Source organism: Haemaphysalis longicornis, unplaced genomic scaffold (genome assembly GCF_048455015.1).
Source record: "Haemaphysalis longicornis isolate Haplotype H1 unplaced genomic scaffold, Haemaphysalis longicornis Haplotype H1 scaffold_5, whole genome shotgun sequence".
NCBI lineage: Eukaryota > Metazoa > Arthropoda > Arachnida > Ixodida > Ixodidae > Haemaphysalis > Haemaphysalis longicornis.
Genome location: NW_027526385.1, coordinates 191765338 through 191783061, shown reverse-complemented (window position 1 = coordinate 191783061; position 17724 = coordinate 191765338). Strand labels below are relative to the sequence as shown.

The window sequence follows — 17724 nt, the reverse complement described above, 5'->3', positions numbered from 1 at the left end:
GCTTCACCAGGTCAAGCTTGCTCCAGTGTCTAAAGAGTTGGCAACATTTCTCAAAGTCAAAGTCAAAGTCAAAGTCTTTATTTTCCTTTTTGACAAAGGAGGGGGCAGCCGCAAGAAGCCGCCGGTTGAGGCGGCTTGACTAGGCGACTGCCACGGACACAGGCGCAATGGTTACATAGCTTGATAAATATCAGACAAATTGAAAGAGCACTCGCGAGATATCGTGTGCATCACATTGCCTCCCATCAGCCATAAAGTACACATATAATGAAACCCAAATCACTAAGAAAAAAAATCTTGTGACATACAGAATCACTTACAAGTTCAATATGAACACACTTATACATGATAAACTTGTTTTTACACACGTTTATAAAATACTCTGAATAATTACCATCGCCTCCAAAATCCGCAATAACATGCGAAAGTCAAAGATAAAAAGAAATAAAAACCATCATATCTACTGTTAGGGTAAAAGTGTAAATTCACATACAATAATATTCTACGACGTATAACGTAGGTTATTTTCTAATATGAATTTTTATGTTTGCTAAACAGTCCGGGAGCGCAAGAAAAATAATTATTCCTGTAGTTTAATTAATTATGCTGACGCTCTGAAGCAAAAAGGTTTGCCAGCAGTAGTTGGTCCTCGCTTTGGTCGCACGCCTTGTTATGCATCGGAGTGAGTACTGCGTAGTTGATGCAGGGTCTGTTGCCAAGTCCAACTTCTCGCTGTACACAATTTGTAGTAGTTTTAGAGAATAAGCCTAATCTGCTCTGAGCATGCTATATTTCAAAAAGAGGGGTTCTGTTCTTAAGTTTATCTTAGGACCGTTGTAATTCGTATAGATCCGAATAATTTTTTTCTGCAGTTTAATTATCCTGGTATAGTTGTGGGCACATGTTGTGTCCCGTACCACCGTACCATAGCATAGTTTAGGATGGAACAGGTATGGTAAAGTTGTATTTTCAACCTAGTAGGAATAAGGTGCGCGATTTTGCGCATTATTCCTACGGGTTTAGATTATTCACTACAAAGTTGGTTTACATGTGTATTCCATTTTCAATCATCTTGAAACCTTACACCTAAAAATTTTTGCTGCTTGAACCTACTGATCACAGATTCACCAAATTTAATCGCAAACGGCATTTCTAATATTTTATTGATGGGTTGGAATATATTGTACGTTGTTTTGGAAGTATTTAGTTGTAGTTGGTTCTGCTTTAACCAGACCTACAGCAAATTCGAGTACATATTTACTTTATCTTCAAGGTCGTCTATTCTGTCTGACGTACAAAAACACATTGGTATCGTCCGCGTACATAATTATTTGCGAAGAATTAGGTACCTTTAAAATGTCATTCATATTGATGATTAACATAGTTTTGTAAAGCCTTTTGGTCGATACTGTTTTTGTCGCCTGCCGTTCGGTATCACATAGGCTCCGGAATATTTTCAGGAGCAGGTGGCAAGGATCCTCGAGGGTCAAGAAGGTGTCGCAAATATGATTGACGACATCCTTGTCTTCGGTCGCGACAAGAAAGGGCACGATGCCCGTTTGGATCAAGTCATCTGTCGTCTCTCCGAAGCCACAAAAACTCTAAACCAAGACAAGTGTTGCTTTGGTGTGTCCGAAGTGCCTTTCCTAGGTGGGGTTGTCTCAGCTGATCTCATCAGACCCGATAAAGAAAAGTTGCACGCTATCAACACACTTGAAGCACACAAGGACATCGCCGAACTTCCCCAATTGTCGGGATGGTGAACCACCTAGCTAGGTTCCTCCCTAACATCTCCGATATTACGGCACCCCTGCGTGCTCTTCTGATCAAGAATACGGGCTGGTCATGGCACCACGAACACGAGTCGGCCTTCTGCAAGATCAAACAACTGCTTGTATCAGATAGGTGCATGGCTAAATATCACCCCTTCCTACGTCACCACGATTTCGGCAGATGCAAGTTCTTTCAAACGCAACCTCCAGGAGAACGTCGACCAGTGGCTTTTGCTTCTCGCTTCATGACGGTCACGAAACAGAGGTATAGTCAGACCGAGAAGGAAGCTCTGGTGGCGACATGGGCAATGCGCAGGTTTGATGAGTTTGGACATGGCATAAGCTTTGCCGTGGAAACGGATTATCAACGACTAGTCAATCTGTTTACCAAAATGGAACAGGACATGCTCCCTCCTCGCGTTCAAAGCCTGGGCCTCAAGATCATGCACTACCAGTTCAGCATGTAGTATGTCCCAGGCAAACCACTAGCAACTGCTGATGATCTCTCGATGATACCGCCGAAGGGTTCTTCTCCCCTTGACACGGTGTAGTTGTTCGCAACAGAAGTTGTTAGCAACGCATCCACAACTTTGCATTGAATCCGGATGATGTCAAGAGACCCCAAAGCACGGATGGCGAGTGCAGATACCTTATTTTTTTGGCTCAACGTGATCGACTTCAGAAGAAGAAGCTACCCTTACATTTGATGAAGTAGGCTGCGGTAGCCAACGAGATCACAGTCTGTGGCGGGCTTCTGCTCAAAGGTTTTTGCATCGTAGTTTCTACTGCCTTGAGACTAACAGTACTGCCTATGTTGGATGACGGTCATTGAGATATATCCCGGGGCAAAGCGAAAGCCAGAGATTCGGTGTGGTGGTCGGGTTTTGCAAAATTCATTGAGTCCATGGTAGCTGGATGCGAACAGTGCGCACGCACTCGGATTAATCCAGCGGAGCTACTTATTTCCACGCCCTTAGCGAGCCGCCCATGGGAGGTTCTGAACACGGATCTCTTCCACAGCAAAGGACAAACGTTTTTGCTCCTCGTAAACTAATACTACTGCTACCCTGAAGTTATTGCCTTACGTCCGTCTACAGCTTCTGCAGCCGTCGAGATGCGCAAGTGCATATTTGCTCGACATGGTATCCGAGAAGTTGTGAGATTGGGTGATGGGCCACCATTTTCGGCTCATGAGCTCAACAGGTTTTCCGACTCCTACGGTTGCTGTGACCAGCAGCCCGCATTTTCCTCTGTCAAATGAAGAGGCAGAAAGGACGGTCCACACAGTGAAGGAACTGGTGTGCAATTCGAGTGACCCACAACTAGCTACTGATATACTCCGGCCGTGAATGGCTTCAGCCCCGCTCAACTCCTAATTGGGAGGCAACTCAAAAGTCGCTTACGGACGACGAAACAGTTGCTGCAACCGTGCTGCCCTGCTAGAGACACAGTGACCCCAAGTGATGCGTCAGACAAGATGAAACGTGAGTTGAGCTTTAACCGGCACCGTCAAGCTAGGCCGCTTCCTCTACTGGATAAGGGAGAACGAGTGTGGGTTCAACCTAAAGGAGTTCGAGGTACAGTGTTAAGTGAGGACCAGCGACCTCACAGTTGTACTGTAGGGATTGATCAAGGTACAGTCCTGCAGCGTAATCGGCGACAACTGTCGGGGCTCTCACAGCCGAATCAAACCGACTCTAGAATTCCTGCGGACACAACGCAGGGTGTTTCTTCTGCAAATCCGACAGCGGACATACCGAACACTGCACCCGACGTAGTACCAGACGTCGGCAGTGACCCTCGAGACGATGGTGTTATGAGAACACGTAGTGGCCGCCGTGTAGTTCCACCAGCCCGTCTGAACTTGTAAAGCTGCACAAGGTCTTGAAGAAACGATGTTTTGTGGTGTCAGTTGGGTTCAGCCAGCCATCTGGTGGCGCCACCCGTGACGGTGACGCGAAGGGGCGCGCCCGAATAAAAAACTCGTTGTTGTGACGGTGACGGCTGCGGTGGTGACTGCTCTGTCCCCGATGAACACATCGTCAGGGTGAGCTCAAACACAACACGTTCTTTGAAACTAGCAGATTTTTGAGCTTCTGGCAAACAAATATATTTTATTCTGGACCCGAACAGTAAACCCGTTTTTTCCAAAAACGCTGACGCCATATGGTTCCCGTATTTTGCCACTACTGTGAAAAAATTAGGAAAGGTGCAATGCAAGTCTTCCCAATATTGTGCTATCGATGTTATTGAGGGAACGAAGGCAGAACCGAAGACAGAAAGATAAAGGAGGAAAGTGGGCCGTACGGGCCAACAAGAGGACGGTATACCGAGCTGGTGGCAGACGCTCCTCAGCAGCGACGCATGGCGAACGTTTGAGGTGAAGCACAGAGATATGCTGGGGGTGGGTGATCCACTGAGTGATTAAGCCATAGCAGCACGTGCCGTCATGAGCTCGACGGTGATGCCTTCATTTTCTCAGACGGTGTTTGTGGTCCCTTTTTGAGACGCAGATTGCGATCCTTTCTTGACACGCCCTTGCCTTCTACCCACAGACGTACCTTCGCTTAAAGTTCTGCAGGAGATTCAAACACACATTACACGAACATTTTCAGCGGTGGCGGCGGGCTCCCAGATAACTGCAAAGTAACGTTCGCCGCCATGCGTTCGTTCATCACATGATCACTTCCTGAGACGCAGAACCTATGCGCCGTGACCGAGAAGACTAAATTGCCGCTGCGCACAAATTTTGCATTTAACAGTATAGTTAGCATTTTTGATCGATCAACTAGATGGAGGCCCCCACCACCCCCCCCCCTAGAGAGTCAGGACCCCATTAGAGTAAACCGATGTTGGTTTCTGATTATGCTACTTGAGAAACTGTACCATTCACCACTATCCCTCCCAATGGTTTTGTATACGTATATCTCAGAACCCAGGATGCCAAAATTACGACATGTTGAGAATAAATAATTTCTAGCATCACCATTGTCAGTCAGGGTCACTGTATATTTTCTTGGCTAACAGGTAATGTAACCTTACAGTGGCAATGGTAATGCACTGGATTATTTTAAGCTATCCCAAATTCTGTGTATGTCCTGAAGCATAGCCGTTTTTCAAATGCTTTGGCTGTAGCTATTACCAAACACAAAGAGTATACTCCGTTTACGCATTTGCAATAGCCCGCGTTTACAGATTTTTATTTAGGTTTCAAGCACCTAGTTTTCAATAAACAAATCTGGCAGATATCAATCCTAATTTTTCTGGTATGTTTTTAATGCTACCTAGTATGCGCAGCAATATTTGTGCCCCACCTTTTGTTGTGGTAGATGTGGTGTCTGCGCCTGCAAACAAGTTTTGCACATAAGGCATTAATGTGCTTTACGTTCGTTTAACAAAAGATTTGTAAAATCTAAAATTCTTAGCTGTGGGATGGCACAGAAAGTGATTCTCTTAAGGGATGCTCGCTGCTTGCAGATAAATTTGCCAAAAAATAACAATTCAAGTCTTAGGTATTGAATTTGGTGTACAATGCCAAGATTGAAAATTTAGTGGAAAAGAAAAGTATGGTTAAGAGAGCAGTTTTGAATATGTTAAAATTTTTGGTATGTATTCAGTAAAATATGTTATAAAACTACAAATTTTACAAATAAAACCATACACGTATTGAGTGGTATAAGGTACTTCCTGACGTATAAGAACGATGGTGGAATAATGTCGAGAAATGCGGAAATTGTATAACGATTTTTAAACTGCATAGCAAAGAAACACAACAAATCACCACTGGGCTTACATCTAAAATTTATTTCAAGATTTCTAAACACATATTTAACTTTAAACCATGCTGGCACAGAAAGAAGAGCTGCCTCGCTCGTTCAGTACACAAGTATCAGTACCAGTAGGGTGGACACACAATAAAATGTTTGAGATTTTTTATGCTACATTCTATATTGAACAAGAGAGTGAGAGGCCCCCTGAGCGCCTGCGCTTTTTCGAGAAAGAAGTAGCGTACAAGCGAGTGTTCTCACCAAAAACAGTCTTAGGTGCACTGGCCAGGCCTGTATTTATTTTATGTTGACAGTATTGCTACGACTGTTTGATCGGCTGAGTAGAGTATACTTGTGACCACTCCGGAATGACTATTCAGCAGGCCGTTCTGCCTTCTCTTCAAGATCACATTAAAAAAGGATGGTGTATGTAAAATACATTGTCAAACCTTGGGTTAAATTGGTAGACAAAGAGTGAGAATACGTTGAAATCAAATTAAGGTCTCACAAATAGGCTCGCCACAACATGTAACCCGAATTTAGATATTTTTGGCATTGATTATTTTTATGTTTTCGTTATGAGGAAAAAGAAAATAAAGTTAAAGAAACGTCAGTGGGAAGTTCAAACGTGGCTTACCTGACGGCTGTGAATCGGGCAATGACACTGCAAAAAATGAAAGGTTTTGTATGCTCAGAAAAGCCAAACATGTTGTTGCAGTTGTATTTCGCGCAAAAAGAACAGCGAGAAATTCCAAGCCCCTTTGCTGAAGAAAGGTGAATAAATTTGGTACCTACGTCCGATGCAACTTCAGTCAAAATTTATCTGATATACAAAGTGCTGCGACAGTGCCGTAATGGCGCTATTCACTTATTACGCCTTCATAACGCAAGGGACCGATTTTTGATTCCGACCACGGGGCTCGTCTCTTTTGGAGCCGCTTGATGTGCCTCAGCTTATCATCATCGTTTACTAAAACGATTGGTAGCTTTTCTGCTTTTCAGCTTTTCTGCGTTGCGTTTTTGTGCGACATCAAAGGCGATCAGTAAGCATATAAAACTTCGCTTTAAAGCTGTTAGTGGTTGGCTTTGGGAGATATTATACAGAAGGTATCGTGTACTGATACGACAAAACCTTAATAAAGCCTGGACGTTGCAAAGCACTGCGAAAGTACGGAATAGTAGTTTCCACAGCGCACTTTTATTTCATTATTTTGTGCTTAGTTCTGTTATTAACCTTCGTCTCTCTGACATGTCTGTATTGAAATATCAAGCCTCTGTTTCTTTACGCAAATATAGGGAACAATATGTTACGATACAAAATGTAATTTACGGACCCAGCTTCAAAAGAAATTCATTATTTTTTAAGGAGTGTGCTCCTGATTCATTATTGATTCAGTGAAAAACGTTCGTGAGCGCAGGCGGAGGTCACATTCTTGCTCCGGAAAGCCGAAAGCCAGGGCCGCAGTTTCATTGCTTGTAATCAGGCTTTCTTCGCCGGCCACTATCAGGTGGGCAGCTAGTGGCCTTGCTGCTCCAGAAAAAAAAACCGAGTGGGTTCGCTGTGTGGGGTCTTGGCAAATTTAGTGGTGCGTAAACTAAGAGATGCAGCAGTAATTGCAGTTGTAGGGGAATGGGCGAGATATTGAGACAAATTTAGGTGCTGTAGTATATGTTCGACTGAATTCGCCGCCAAATAAGTAAGGCCTACGGGATGAGAGACGGGCAAGGGGAAAGTTATAAAATATAAGATTTTACAACTTGGCGATAGAGATATATAATTTGTTGTTGTTCTCGAAAGGAAGCGAATGTAGTTAAGGTTGCTAAAAATGAACCCTTCTTTCGAAAAAGCAACCCCACCATGCACAAAATTGGCAGCGTTGCGTTTCGCGATGTTTTACTCGAGGGTAGCAGAACCTGCTGTACAAAGAAATTCGACTTCATGAAAAAAAAAGTTTAATTAATTGATTCATTGATTGTAGGGTTTCACGTGCATACGCAACGCAGGCGATGAGGCGCGCCGTAGTGGAGGGCTCTGGAATAATGTTGACTACCTGGGGATCATAACATGCGCCGAAATTTCGCACACAAGGGAATTTTTGCTGCCTCCATATGAAAGTGGCCGCCGCTGCCGCGAATCAAACCCCCGTCCTCGTGTTCAGCAGTGCAACGCTTTAGCCATAAATTTACGTAAGCTGTATGCATTAAAATACGCCTTACAATATTCTTTAAATTCCGTTTTCAGGCCTGTGGTAAGCATAGAATATGGTGCAAACCATTTAAACCTGTCCCATGCCTTATGAGACGGCGCATTCACTCTGCGCATAGTAATCATAAATCATTGGTCAACGTATTGCATGAAAGGATAAGCTTTTAGGCAAGATGGCAAAAAGAATTCGTGTCTCCTTAATTTAGGTCATTCAGGAGCGTTTGTGCCGTCCATCGCACTGGAGTAACTTCCCCTCAGGGTTTGTTTATTGGAAAACAATTTCTTATTTCCCAAGATATCAATAGCTTCAAAGTTACGAGCAGGACTTTAAAACGTATGTGAGGTTAACCTTGGCCTATATTTGCATTCTCACCGCTACGCGCAAAGGTTGTCAGAAACAAAGTAATTTTATGCGCACTGGGTAAAGGGGGTGTATGCCAAGGAGTGTTTTCTTAGAAACTTTGTTTTGCCAAGCATAAACAAGTGTAAAAAAACACAGTTATAACAGAATTGATTCTTAGCAGCCTATAGCATCCACCATGCAGTTGGAACCATTATACAGCGCACGAAGCAACGAACAGCAAGAAAAAGAAACTATGCGGCTGAAAGTGGCACGAGGGGCTCAGAAACCAGAGCGGTGAACATTGCACACGTTGAAGTATAGCAGCTGGAATAAGGACGCAGAGCCTGAGACAACTAATCTTACGTTTACGCCAGGGCATCGTACTGATTAGAAACATTGTGTAAAGCAGGAACACCCTATCCTACCGAATAATAATTAAATGAAAATCTGCGCAGTACTGGCAGATATTCGCATCGTACAGCTCCAACAGTTGTACGAAACGTGGGAGCGTGTTCTAAAAAGAAAAAAAAAACTGGAAGAATTTGTTTATTGTAACAGCACTGCACCCGAATATGGCGTGTATAAGGATAGCGCATGGACATTAAAAGTGCAAGGATGGGGGGGTGGGAGGGGGGGCTACTTCAAGATAGTCCTGGCATGCTTGCTGCTGTCTCGGTGTTACAGTCTTTAATGCTCACCGCATCATTAGCAACATCGCTTAGAGGCATTCGGCCACTGATGCTAGCACAAAATGCAGGAACCGAGTAAGGCATTTGCATAAGGTTTATCTGTGAGGTAATAAAGACTGGCGGTAACCTTATTGGGTTTTTTTCTGTATAGGTAATGCACCGTCTGAAATCGGAAAGGTTCTTCGTTCTGCGTGAAAAACATGCAAACCCTCGTTACAAAACACTGTAACGATCGTTCAGAAACAAAACATACTCTGCCACCCCGTATAGAGCAGTTGATGAGTACAAAACCCAAAGGCTGAGCGCTACATCTTTTTGAATGGGTAAAAAACACCTACGACGGAACCGTGCACCCAGAAGTTATTGATATCTTAAATCTGTACGAATGTGACCTTTGGCCCTGCAGCATGATGTATTTTTTTTGAGTGCTTACGCGCACAGGTTCAATCCAAAGCTACTGTACAGTACGCTTAGCGCGAAAGCTACCCTTCTGCATTATGACCTAGTTCAGTGAAAACTTCCTGCTAATCATTCAGGAACTGTGAGGTTAATTCCAGAAATACCACTAGCTAGGCAGCACTGTTCACACCTGGTGGTATATTGGCTTTCAGTCCTCCCCAATGCCTGCCAACATGTTCATATTGTGTTTTATTTGACGTACAATATCTTGCTTAGAGTTTTCTCTCTGATATAGAACAACCGTTTCTTGCTGCCCGGTGCTATCCCTACTAGTAATATTTACCCTAATGGCCCTCCGGCTTACACGTGCTTTCTTCAAATCTCGTAGCAAGGTGCCCAATACTTTCCGAATAAGCCGACACCAGTTGTGCGCATTTGTTGTATACGTTACGTTAGCTTGGTACAGCCAACGTACTTTTTATACCTGGAGGGTGCTTGCGACCATCGTCAGCCTAAAGCTATTCTTTTCCAGGTATTTTCCTGCCTGTAGTATCAGTTCGACAACATGTGGAAGTAGGTAATATTAATTACGTTTGAGTAGTTTCGTTCCATGACAAAACGAGAATATTTTATCGTACCTTGTGTGCATTAGTTTTGATTTCTTGATGCATTATGACCCTGCTGAGAACCATTTACGGTATAGGTCATCAAATATTTCCTAGAACTTAGAGTGTCATCAAGATACTTCAAGCCAACGCAGTACTGTCCTTTGTTCGCAGCCCTGAAACCTTCGCTTTACTCTTTCTTAAAAGTAACTCGCACAAAATGATTAAAAATATCAGAAAAAAGATTCAGTTTCCTTCTGCCGCTGCCTGAGTGTTTGCGCACTTTTTAACTGCTCTCGTACGTGATTCTCGTCGGTGTTTTCGTCTTGCATTTGCCTTCGAACAGTCTTTAGAAGGTAATTTATATATGGATCGTTTCCTGCTAGTACTAAAGCCTTGCCGCGTGAACCCGCCAGTTTTTGGAAATTTCTAGGCTCATTGAGGGTTACGTTTACTCTCCGGATGTGTATAGCAATTGAGAAAAAATTTGATTGATTTTTCAGAAGTATTTTCTCTATACATCTGCTAGGTGGTATATTGCATTTTAATAATGCAGCAGCAGATAATCTTCATACAGAAAAGGGAAAGCTGCTTTGTGGTTTAGGATTTTTCTAACCGGTCTTGTTGTAGATTCGAATGAGATTAAATTTTCCACCAAAGGAGAACGTTCAGGGAAGATTCGCATTATTGTATATTGATACCGTCAGAGTTACCTAAGGCGATTCTAGGGTTTAACGCGCCGGCGCTACACAGGCAATGCAGCGCGCCGTAGTAGAAGGCTAAGGAATAATTTTGACAACCAGAGGATCTTTAACCTGCGCCGAAGTCTCGAACACACGGGTGTTTTCGCTTTTCGCCTCCATCAGAAAAGCGGTGGCCACGGCAGCAAATCGAACCTGCATCCTAGTGCTCAGCAGTACAATGCCATAGCCACTGAGCCACCCCGGCGGGACCATTCGTGTTAGTATCTCTATCTTGGTCTGGGTGATCTCTTTTTCTTGCGGCTTTCGCTTACTTCGTTCGCTCTAGTGCTGTTGCCAGGTATTGTTCAGCACTAATGAACCTTTCAGGTTGTGTTACTGAGTAAAGTTTTTATGCATGCCCAGAATTTACTGGCTGATAACTTGGCATGAATTCTCTCGGGTACTTTTATCATCAGGTTCATGTTTACGAATACTCGCACTTATTGCCTCTCAATACAAACGTTCTGTCGGCCAACAATGAGCTTCATCTTGTTTGCGTTTAGGATTTGCTGTGTTAAGCTTTTTTTGTAGATGCCTTGTTGTAGGAACGAATGTAACTAACTTTCCTTAGTTCGAATAATTTCGATAGATCCAATGGATAGTTATGGAAGGATATTATGCACTACAACTCACGACCGTACTGGCAGCGTATCTGTAGGTTTTCTTTCTTAAATTTCATCTTTTGCCTACATTCGTGTTTACATAATGGCCGAAACGTTTTAACCAGTCTATTTTCATACGCTTCGTTCCACAAGCCCCGTCATAAAGGCTCTAAAACACACAGTACCTTTCGGGCTGAAGCATAAACGAGGTGCATAAAAGTGCAATTACTACTGAGGCTGATTTTCAGTGATATACAAAGTTTCATCCATAAAGCAAAAGAATTGATATTTTTATTAACCAGGAAGCAGACTCTATATTCTAGCGCTGGAATCAGTAATGCCCAATAAATATCATTTCTGTTTCATTTTCATAGGCAAATCTTCTAATGGCAAAAATGCACATTTTGAAAATATTCCACAAGGGTCAAAATTATAGTTACCCACCCGTGCATTTTTCGCAATTACATTGGCTGCTTTTCAATGAAAGTTTCTTGTTTGCGCCCTTCACTGTTGTATTTTGCAATGTACAGTTTCCCACTGCGTATATGCGCGAATCATAGCATGAGAAATCGACATTTCTATTGTAGCGGTTGCTTTATACGAACCTCTTGAAACTGTATCTTCAGATGATGCTGCAAAAGACCATAATTCAAAATCGAAGAGTCCGTATGGCATGCGCAACACACAATAAAAACATAAAGGGCTGCTAGTGTAATATGAATTACAATTGGACTTCATTTCAACAGACGCAGTAGTTGATTTTCTGGTATGAACGAATCTTCCTCGTCCATTCCTAGCGCTCGTCCGTGTCCCCTTCGTCCTGTGTCTTGCCTACTGCGCTATACGGTGTTTAGAATCTTCCTGTCTGTTTTCAAATTGCTTGCTGGTGCCAAATTATAAAAAAGAAAACACCAGCACTTTTGCTCAGGTGGTCTTTGTTGCAAATACCTGATAGCAAACATTTATCTAGCACTCCCATATTTAAACGGTTTACAGGAAATAAGAAGCAGTACTGTTCGTCTAGAATACATTTTATGAGGTCTCTTGGACGTCTTTCTGCTCTTGTGTTGTGGTAGTTTGTAGTTTTTTTATTTACTCATTAGTGAGGTCTCTCAATTTCTTGGTGGTATTTGTTTAAAACGAACTACCAGACGTTTTCTGAAAACGCTCGAACATTGAAAGTAATATCGTTTGGACCTGTATAAATGGAGCCATGCTATAGATGTAAATAGCTAGGATCGTAACTTTCTAATTCTCTCTGATGAATATTTTACGTAATATTTATAAGTCGTTTATGTAACATAAAAACTGTACTGAGTTTAAATGTGAATAATGGTAGTGGTTTATACTAGTCGCCATGTGCTCCACCTTACGTCTCAGCTTATAAAACAGGTCGCTATAGGGTAGTAATAAAAAGCATCACAATTTTTGTTAATCAGATATACACGATAAATGTTTATGGAGTAAGGTTTGTCAATAAAGCCCGGGCACGTACACAAAAAACACGGCAAAACAATATCTGAACATGCGTCCTAGTTTCTTGGGTTTCACCAACATCAAAATTTATATTTAGATACATTCCAGAAAATTAATGCTCTTACCAGCTACCCAGCATTACAATGGTAGCAATAAGATGCACAGGTCACATTTCAAGGTAGCGATAAACAAATTTGTGAGCAGAAAACTTGATAATTATAATGTATTCCAAAAAAAAATGAAGTACATATCGTTGGTCACAATAACGTTATCTTTGCTTTACTCCCAAAAAACTGATGTAGAGTGCAACAAGGTAAATGATACCGTCAAAACTCGGTTTAACGAAACCAGATTTACCGACACCCGATTTAACAAAAGTTCATATTTAACGAATATATTCCGATCTTCCTTCGACGCCCATGGAGTCCAATGCCTCGACTAACTCCAAATAACGAAATCAATATCAATATCTTTGGCGGTTTAAGGAACTTCTACTCAAGAAATGAAGTTCAAAAGTAGTAACTTTTGATCTATTTTGCAGAGAACGTATCAAAACTGATTCACGGTGCGCCAAAGATAACACCGCGGAGCCCCTTTGTCCAGGTTTTGACAAAACTCCGCGGAGTAAAACTGCAATTGTAATTTTTAATTGAGTTCACGAGATTGCGCAAGCAGTAAAAAAAGTTTCGTTCTCTCAGCACTGGCGCTGTTCTTTAAATGGACTATGAGCTTACAAAAAATTTGCGCGGCTGTTGTTTACAAAACCCAAGCAAGCAAAGACCACTGACTGATTTGGCGAGGAATAAAGTTTTGTCCCTTCAGGAAGCCATTGTTTTTCAGGTAAAAATTTTCGCGGGGTGTTTCCGTAGGCGCTGGCCGGAATTTTATTTTCAGGGAATTTACGCTTCACAAATACTACGCCGCCAAAGCTTTCGCTACAGTATACAATCGAATGTACCGAATAAAGTGAAGAAGAAATGCCTTACACGATTTACCATAGTTCTCGGTTTAACCAAATATTTGGCGTGTACCCTAAACTCTGTAAATACAGTTTTGGCTGTATATAGAAGAGCTTCAAACAACAAAATCGATACTTTATTTTCTTCGCTTCCTATTCATTTGGTGTGAACAAAAATATTTATCGCGCAAAGAACATTGGCACTACGGAACTGTATAGAAGCACAATAGTTAAGCGCAAGCAGTACACCAAAGGAAAACCAAAGAAACGGAGCACTTTCTTACAGTTACTTGATGCCTCCGCCTCTAATTGCGATCCTTGAGCTGTAAAAAATTATTTTGGAAACATTCATGTTCTTATACAGGGTACAATTTTTCGCACTACAAGAACGCGGACACTTGAATCAGCAATTTGAGCTCGTGGATAAATTAAAAAAAAAACTCGTGAACCACTCGTCTCATCAACAAAGTTTTCCCAAAATGAAAGAGAACAGTTTCAAATCGCTTTCCAAGAAGTAGAGTACATTTTCGGAAGAAAAGCAGGAAGTCCTTTAATTGACCACTGCATAAAGCATTTATATATCGGCTTTCATTGTCGGGCGCCGTTGCTATGTAAATGACGTAGAAGGGGAATTCTTACTTATTTTTTCATTCATAACTCTTTTTTTACTTACCAAATGGACAGTTTTATGCGAATTTTTCATGACGGTTCTCTGCTTATTTTTTGATAACTTTGCTTTATATGATGCCATTTGTAGCAAGAAGTTTTAAATACACTTTAGCATTTATTACCTCGAATATGATTACCAACCTATTTTACAGTAATATCCTAAAACAAGGCTCTGTTTGCAGTCAGCGGAATGAAGGTAATTTTTGTTAGCAGTGTATGCGTGTTTAACAGTAAACGTCGTGTTGTTAATTTAATGTGATTCATAAAGTTAGCTTTCTGTTTTCACGAGCGAAAATATTCCACAATTTTAGTTTTCCTCAGTTGAGGAACGCAATCGAGGCTTCTCGTCAAAATAATGAGCAAATTTTACTTATAACCACAAGGCCGGACATGAACTGTACCTCGGCTCTACAAACAGCCATTTAAGCGGCTGACAGTGCGGAATAGGAGCTATGCGGTGTTGCAAGTACGTTGGACATTTTTGTGGAGATACACTATTCAATGCAAGAAAGTAGGAAGGAATAACACAAGCATGAACTTCCAGATTTTGGAGTAAATGACAATATATACTTAAGAATAACGCAAAAACCCCATGACGCATTTTTCACTTTAGATCTCAGCCCTATAAAATGCGTTCCTCATCACGTTAGCATTGGTTATTAGTTGGAAGTCCGGGAGCGCTTATGCTGTATAATTTACATCAATTAGTTATGGCGGTATCCTAGCACCCACTAGCGTTGCGCAGTCATGCTATAAACACCGAAGGAATAAAAATGTACACTTGATTTCACGCCCCCCTTTTAATGCAGAACTGTTTCCTTTCATTGCAATACTTGCCACCTACACAATACACATCCAAACTGGTGTACGTGAATGCGTCAATGATTGAAATTCTTAATCGGAATGTTTACACCAAATGTTTACAAATTCTATGCTTTGTCGGGTACACTGCAGAGTGAACGTTGAATATTTTGGGTTTAGAGTAGAGCACCAGTGCGGAATTTGAAAATTTGTGCTTGGCCGAAGTTTCCCACACGCAATGTTAGTTTAGATTGAACGGAATCTATGCTGACGCCCAGCTCACTGTTTACCCAGCGTTGCACCACTAGCGCATGCTGCACCAATATTTTGCGCATTGGCAGCCCAAGGAAGACTTTCAACATTATAATGGTATTGAAAAGCGTGAGCATGCGCATATGCTCCCAGCGCTAGCACTAGCGCCAACGGGGAAGCCGGATTCCCTATTATAATGTCCTGTCTGCGGAAATGCACCCCATATAGGCGATGCAGTTTTTTTGGGTATTTCTTTTGCTAACGCAACTGGCCATGCACAAGCTTAAACAGCTCCCCTGTTAAAAGACTTTTTTGCTGCCACTTCTTATGTACAGGTGTCTTTTATGCCTCTTCTGGCATTCTGGCATTGCAGTGTGCCGTTTCTGCGTTACATGAAGCTTCTGTTCCGATACCGTGCTACTGCTCTTTGAACTACGCGGTGTCTTGAATATTTTGTATGTGTGTGTGCAATAATACATCGTCGCACCGGTGCAAGCCTATTTGAATTTATCTTAATTGTTGGTGTCTCGCTGCAAACAGGTCCTGAGAGAGCTGGGGCATTTTAAATTGCTTTCGTAACTACGGTTGCACTTTCAGTCTTTCTATTTGTGCAGTATGCGCGGAGCATCGTACCAGTCTTTCAGGTGTATTTTACAAAAAAGCAATTTCTCGCTTGCCATAAAAAAGGAAATACTTTTTTTTACTGTAGGTGGCCTAGAGTGTTTTATAATATTCTAAAATGATTAGTTTGAGTGGAACACGATGCGTTAGTTTTTTAAACCTATTGGTATCTAGGGAGAACAAATTTCAGCGCGAATAATATGTACTATAAAAGCAGCCGGTGCTATTGAAATGTGACTGAAGTATTTGATGTTATTCGAAATTAATTGGATAGTGCTCATCTATAGATGCTTGTGAACGGCCAAGCTGTGCGCCGTTGTGGTTACGGTGTTTCTACACTTGTCCTACTTGCGACCTGATCAGTGCTCTTGAGGGGAATCATTTTGAATAACAGCCATAAATTTGTTTTAGGTAAACTTGGGCGTTCCAGAATTGCGACAACTGTCTTTGAAGGCAGAACATTGAAGCTTGGCAAATAAGTGGAGGTGAGTAGTACGCGCGTGTATTTTACAACGTGCATTAGATAATAATTGCAGCGGGATCATATATTAACAAGACTAGCATTTCTAGTGTAACACTGAAAAACTAGAATTTTGGTAATTTCAACAATTACACACCTGAGCTCACCACAAGGACCAGCGTCGTGAACAATAAGCCAACCCGCGGCATTCTGAGTACTGCGTCTAATTTAGGCTTGAGAGCATGGACTATAGTAAGAACTCGCCCTTTCCATTTGATTTTGAAGCACTGCTTGGGTGTTTATATAAAAACTAAGGTTTTCCTGATGCACAAAGCAGTGACAAAGATTAATCTGTAACAGCCCGGCTTTTTCTTTCAAAATAAAAAAAAACAACTTGCGCGAAGACGTTTTTGGCATTTTGCCAAAAATACGGGAAAGATCATACAGCTTCCCTAATCCATCAAGGAGAATGCGGGACCTGGACACAGAACAATATAGTCGTCAACCAGCAGTACTTTACTTTTCTGGTAAACTGCAACCAAAGTACACCAGTTACCTGCCTACGTCTTGCAATACAAAGATGATGTTGTCTGTAGCCATGTTTCACATGAAGTTGTTCTCCAAATATGCTTTCCTAACTAAGCGCGGAAGTCTATTTGGAAATACATGTGTGTGTTATATTTCGTTTCCTGTGAGAACTTGGATAGTTTTTCAGGCTGATTGCATAGCAAAAACATCGCACCAAATTGTTTTTGCTGAAAAGGGTAACAAGATTTTACACGGTGCTTTTTGACATTTACATGAGTTTTAATTGCATATCTAGAAAAAAAAGCTTTTCGTTTGCGGGTAATATTTTTTGGTGACAATGCCCAAGCAATAATTTCAAAAACATAGCCTAACCCTGGGCTAGTTAGGCACCGGGTATTTTTATTTAGGTCACCAAATCTCCTACCTCAGTTCCTGTACAAACTATCTACAATTAAAAAAAAGGCACAGAAAATAAAAAATACCAACCATTTCAAAAATCTGTCTCACAAAAACGTTATAATTTAACACGGATGGGAGAAAAGGGAAGAACAAAATTGCGAAAAGAACAGGACTTGTACATCAGGAGGCCACTGTAGCGTATGTATATATCACGCTTATATGGGCCACACGCATACGCTATTTAATTTATTTTTCACGCGGAGCACATAAGATGCACAGCATATGTGTTATGCCCGAATGTGATGAACTACGCAAACTTCATCCTTAGCATGATAACAACAAAACCTTTTCAATTGACGTAGAGTCAGGTTCTGTTCAGAATTTCTTCCAAAAAATATTTTATAAATAACTTGTCTTCTAGAAACAACCCGCCC

The 17724-nt window shown here is 41.7% G+C and overlaps 1 protein-coding gene across 6 annotated transcripts in view; it reads right to left on the bottom strand.

Moving 5' to 3' along the window:
- Positions 1 to 16627, bottom strand: part of LOC144138908 (uncharacterized) — a 157960-nt gene extending 141333 nt beyond the window's left edge. For 5 of the 6 annotated variants that reach the window (XM_077671417.1, XM_077671419.1, XM_077671420.1 and 2 more), the window contains exons 1-5: positions 16521 to 16627; positions 13845 to 13883; positions 11732 to 11758; positions 6177 to 6203; positions 5087 to 5116 (exon numbers count right to left, since the gene is read on the bottom strand). In XM_077671417.1, the coding sequence (XP_077527543.1) occupies positions 5087 to 5116; positions 6177 to 6203; positions 11732 to 11758; positions 13845 to 13883; positions 16521 to 16572 (175 nt within the window). In that variant the 5' untranslated portion in view covers positions 16573 to 16627. The remainder of the gene's footprint in view (positions 1 to 5086; positions 5117 to 6176; positions 6204 to 11731; positions 11759 to 13844; positions 13884 to 16520) is intronic. The other variant, XM_077671422.1, reaches the window with a different exon arrangement.
- Positions 16628 to 17724: the final 1097 nt, after the last annotated feature.